This window comes from Coffea eugenioides, chromosome 6 (assembly GCF_003713205.1).
Source record: "Coffea eugenioides isolate CCC68of chromosome 6, Ceug_1.0, whole genome shotgun sequence".
Taxonomy (NCBI): Eukaryota; Viridiplantae; Streptophyta; class Magnoliopsida; order Gentianales; family Rubiaceae; genus Coffea; species Coffea eugenioides.
The window spans coordinates 36,573,698-36,579,330 of NC_040040.1; the positions used below are offsets into that span (position 1 = coordinate 36,573,698).

The 5,633-nt window shown below is 42.3% G+C and overlaps 1 protein-coding gene across 1 annotated transcript; it reads left to right on the forward strand.

Moving 5' to 3' along the window:
* The first annotated feature begins 4,008 nt into the window (after positions 1-4,008).
* On the forward strand, positions 4,009-4,491 carry LOC113774124. The gene has a single exon (XM_027318689.1). It carries the CDS (start codon positions 4,009-4,011, stop codon positions 4,489-4,491), a length of 483 nt encoding a protein of 160 aa, XP_027174490.1.
* Positions 4,492-5,633: the final 1,142 nt, after the last annotated feature.

Sequence of the window (5,633 nt, forward strand, 5' to 3'; positions counted from 1 at the left end):
AGGTCACGAGCCAAGTTAAATGTTGTTTGGTCAGCTTCATGAGGCTGTCAAACAAGGACATGCGCCAAGATAGGAAAGAGCTTGTGTAAGGCTCGTGAAAATTCCAAGGTAGCAATCCAAAGCTCTCTAATCAGCCTTCGGCCATGGATTGTCATATTGTCACCTTGTTGTCGCTGATGTGGCACAACTTGCCTATCTGAACGTGGAACATTGAACCAATTGGGTTGCACTTCCCTAGAAGCACGAACCAGCGAGGTAAGACCAATATTCGGATCTTGATTGACACATTTCTGGGCATCACCCGACATAAGTGGTAGCAATGAAGTGAAACGCACTCCATACGAATCGCATGAATTTGTGCAAGTTGGAGTTGGTAAAGTAAGCTCGTGGTGATAAGCTTTTGGACATGTGAAGAAGCACGAGCGTGCACCACTTTTAGCAGGAATAAGCACGAAATCGGGTTGCAAGTTTTTAATCACAGTTGGAAAATTTTGGACAGCGTTACAACTTACAAAAACAAAATAGCCTTTAACTTGAAACAATTCAGAAATCGGGTAAAGAACTAACAGGACATTATTAGCTAGATGGTAAGAAGGTGTAGAACAAGATTTAAATGAGAAAACTCCATTTGACACTTCAATATTCCTTCCACCAATTGATTCAACTTGAGATTCCAATGCTAGTCCTTTACACTTCTCATCAACACCTACATGAGAGCAACAAGAGTTAGTGCTAGTAACATGCTCAAAATACGGCAAAGGTGAGGAATGAACCATAGGTAGAGAACAAGAAGTAGAATCTGGAATTTCTCTTTTAAGATGAGCTCGAATCAATCCTCCAATGGTGTGGACAGGTTTGAGTTGACATGGCTCCATGAATTGAGACCAAAGAGATTTAGCTCCTAGAAGACGAACTCCATGGAAACTCGCAAAGTGTCCAAGTGACTTGGGAATGGAACATGCCATGACCAACTCTACTTGACTTTATTTAATCTGCACAAAAGAAGAGGTACTAAACAAAACACATGTTAGCTTGTTAGCAAACAAAACGTCCACACTTTCAACTTTTGCGAACATTGCCAAATCCTCCTCTTTACTCATCAATAAGGCCAAATTATTCTTGCCTTTTTCCACTTCATTCTTCTTGGACATTTGTTCATTCATTGCACTTGAGTTCGGATTTTCATTGTCTAGCTCATGTGCATGGCGCGGCTGCAACTCATTCATATATGGCTCTTCAATCAATGAGGGACTAGGATGAATTTTCCCTTTATTACCACCGGTCGACACATGATTAAGTTGCTCCAAGTGGGAATCCCACACTTGGCTAAGTCTTTCCATCATAGAATCAACCAATGCTTTAGTCCGACTTCGGAATTCATCCTTTGCTTCACGAAGCTTTGACTCAATTCGAGAATTCTCGAACTCCTTGTCTTGATTGTCAAGGTATTTCTTTGATGAATCTCGTTTGCTTGCGGTTGACCTCGATTTAGATGCTCCGCGCAAACTTCTTTGCTCCTTCTCATACTCATCACAATCTCGTTTATACCTTTCATATACATACGAAGCACGGTAACGTTCCATTTCTTCCCGGAGTGAACGAAACTCATGTTGTGAACTAGAGTCCATGGTACTAGAGTGCTTGGGAGTAGGCCGCTTGGAACCCCTCCTCTTGAGAGACTCATTCACCAGGAATTCTTGGTTGTATGAGTAAGGGGCAACTCCCCTAGGCATGATTACGTGACCTGCCAAAAGGGTTAGCAAAGAAAAAGAGATTCCTCACGACACACAAGCTCACGTGTATGTGCTCATCACTCGTGTATCACTCAAAGCACTCAAATAAGCTTACCAAAATTCCTTACCAGTTGGACCGAGTAATTGAGAAATGCCGCAAAAATCCAGTAATTGTCACCACACTTTCCACAAGAGTAATCAAGAGGTAAAGACACAAATGCGGATGCGAAAAGAGTGGAGTAATGCACGATTTTAGAAGGTTTTTAACCCTGGGCAGCAATGGAAGAGGCGCTAGTGTGAACAAAGGAAGAATGAAACCCTAGCTTCCTAAAATGAAGGAATGTGTCCAAGTGGAAATAAAAGAGTTACCCAAGCTGTCCACTTAGTTTCCTAATTGATTTTGGAAACAAGTTAGTTTTTGGAAACCTTTAGAAAACCTTTTTCTTCTTGTAACAACTTTTAGTAACTTCCAAATTCCCTTCAAGAAGGATTGCGCAAATCTGATTGGTTTAGGAAACCTTTTGGAAAAAATCCCTTTCCTTCTTGCAACAACTTTTAGAAGGTTCCAAATTCTACTCCAAGTAGTATTGCGCAAATCAGAATTTCCTTTTCACAATTCGGTTGCCTTCCTTTTTTTTTTCTCTTGTTTTGTTTTGCCAACCGATTATTCCTTCTCTTTTTTTTTTGTTTCTGTTTTGTTCCCTTTTTTTTTCACTTATAACTAACAAACACAACACAAAGCTTTGACCGAATGGATTATTTTTTCTGATTTATGTTCGGCCAATTCAATCGCACAAGACACCTTCAAGAACTTCAAGATTGTGGTCAAGAAATTCAAGAATCTCAAGATTTTTGTAGGTTCTCCCAAGATTCACAAATTGCCAACAAGTTTCACCAAAATTCAGATTTGAAAACCAAGTAAACAAGTTGGATAACTCAAGAAGGAGATTGAACAGATTTGGAAGACAAGCAAACAACTTGGACGACTCACAAACAAGCTTGGACAGATTGTAACTCGAGAAACCCTAGCGGAATAATGAAACCCTAGCAGCCGCCAAGTCACCTTTCTTGCTGCCCAAACGACACCCAACTAGCGAGACAGATTGGTTGACTTCTAACAGAATTTCACACGCCACAAGTGCACACAAACGCGGGCAGAATTGACACGAAAATAGGGAACAAGACTTCGGACAGATGTGACCCAAAACAAGCAACACAAACACAGACAGATTTAGAAGCAACGATGTGATGCAAAACGGCCAGAAATTTGACACAACAAAAGAGGGCTACGCGGACAGAATACTTCGGACAACAATACACAATAACTACGGATAGATTGGGGACACAACTATGACCAAAAATTGGACGCAACAAAGGACACAAAGGTGCGGACAGAATTTTCAACAAGAAAGCAACACGACTTGGACAGATTACTATGCGACAACAATAAATAACTAATGGACAGAATTTTTTTTTCTTTAAACAAGGCAGCGGAAACAAGGAATTTCTAGACGACAACAAAGACAAGACAACGGATATAACGGAAGATACCTCCACCTAAGCTCTGAAACCAACTGATACGCTCCTTGATCAACACCCTTTCGAGACACTTAGCACGTTTGCTCAAGGATCTAGCGAGGTTGTCCAACGCTTAGATTGCGGGACCAAAAACCAAAACGGATGACATGAATTGGTTGAAGGTGGTAGAACGACGACTCCAATCGAGGTGAATACTCAAGTGGATAGGTCGGATGAACAATCAAGGACGATCATGGGATTGCTCTAGAACCCTTGCCAATGCAAGTAATGGAATTGTACTCTCAAATGTAAGAGAAACAAAAACTGTGTTTATTATCATAAAATGGCTACCCTTAGTTCGTACAAAATGAGCCTTTTTATAGGCTAGAAACCTAGGGACCTAATCCATCTTGATCAAGGATTGGCGGCCCATCTACTTAATCTAGAAAAGGAGATTCGGGCCACAATTTGACAAGAGTGGGCCGACTTGCACAACCAAATGAAACTACTAATTAAGCCAGCAATTCAACTAATGACTCGATAAGCCCAACTAACAAACAACTAATAACAAACGACTAAAGGACTAAAGGACTAACGATTCGGCCAACTCCATTAAACTTCATTGACTTGAATCAAAGTGTAGGCAACTTGATTAACATCCTTCAAGCCTAAAGTTTTGAGTCAAGGCCGCCATCCATCTCGCCATCTGTGCACACATCAGAGTTGGTGACCATTTACAATATACCTTAAACTACACATGGAGGCCATGATGGGGGAATTCAAGCGAATGTTTAAGAGTTCCATTGAACCTTTGCATGAAAGGATTGACCAATTGGAGAACTCTAGGCTACCACCTAATTCGAGCAAGGGGAGAGAATCAGCATACTCAAATGATGAGGAGGAAGCGTTTGAGGGGAGATACCAAACTGATCAACGTACACAAAGGCGAAGAGATGATGTCATTAAGGATGTCAAACTCAAAATTCCTTCCTTCCAAGGCAAGTCGGATCCCGAGACTTACTTGGAATGGGAAAGGAAGATCGAGTTGGTCTACGAGTGCCACACTTACACGGAGGAGAAAAAGGCGAAACTTGCAGCCATGGAGTTCACAGACTACGCCTTTATTTGGTGGGACCAACTTCGACTTAGCCGAAGGAGAAACCGTGAGAGACCCGTGAAGACTTGGGAAGAGATGAGGAGCCTAATGAGAAAAAAGTTCATGCCAAGCTACTATAGCTGAGATTTACACCAACGGCTACAAGCTCTCACTCAAAGGTCCATGTCAGTCGAGGACTATTACAAGGAAATGGAGATGGTCATTATGAAGGCGGATTTACGTGACGATGGAGAAGCCACTATGGCTCGATTTTTGCATGGCCTGAGGCCTGAAATTGCCGAAGTAGTGGAGTTCCAACACTACCTCGATATGAATGAGATGCTGGAGAAGGCTGTGACTGTGGAACGGCGTCTCAAGAGGAGGGGTAGTGCACGACAAGGTACTACATAGCAAGCTGGAAGTTGGCGCACTTCTCAACCAAAAAAGGAGGAGAAAGCTACGGCTTCCTCTAACCCTCAAAGGCCGAGTGCCTTTCCTCCAAAGGTGAAGGCAATGGCCGAACCAAAGGCTCACAATGAAACTTCCAAGCCACGAAGCCGAGACACTAAATGCTTTAAGTGTCAAGGCTTTGGTCATATCGCCGCTCAATGCCCCAACCAACGAACTATGCTCTTGTTGCCGAATGGGAAGCTTGTGTCGGATGAGGAGGAGTATAAAGGGATGCCGCCTCTTGAGGAGGAAGATGATGATTCAGGTGAGGAGTTACCTACGCATGAAGAGATCGGTTGTTTGGTGGTTCGAAAGGTGCTTACTGCGTGAGCCAAGGAGGAGGAAATAGAGGTGTAACGAGACAACCTTTTCTACATAAGGTATCATATCAAGGATAAGGTCTGTAATGTTGTTATCGATAGTGGAAGTTGTGCCAATGTAGCTAGTTTACTCATGGTAGAAAAGCTAGGGTTTTCAGTTGTCAAACATCCAAAATCTTATCGCCTTCAATGGTTGAACAACGAAGGGGAAGTCCGTGTATTTCGGCAAGTAAAGATTCCCTTCCGAATTGGCAAGTATGAAGATGAAGTCACTCGCGATGTTGTGCCAATGCAAGCAAGTCATCCTATCCTTGGGCGACCGTGGCAATATGATCGAGACGTCGAGTTCAAAGGGAGAGCTAACAAATATGTCTTTATGCATTGTATTAGAAAAGTAACTCTTGTACTTCTTACCCCAAAACAAGTGTACAAAAATCAAATGAGACTCCAAAAGGAGTATGAGCTAGAACTAGAGAGGACAAAATGAGAGAAAAGTGAGGAAGAAAAGGGAGAGGG

What these genes read in the sequence shown, in the direction of transcription:
- LOC113774124 (XM_027318689.1), top strand. Translation starts at nt 4,009, where the DNA reads ATGGAGGCCATGATGGGGGAATTCAAGCGAATGTTTAAGAGTTCCATT.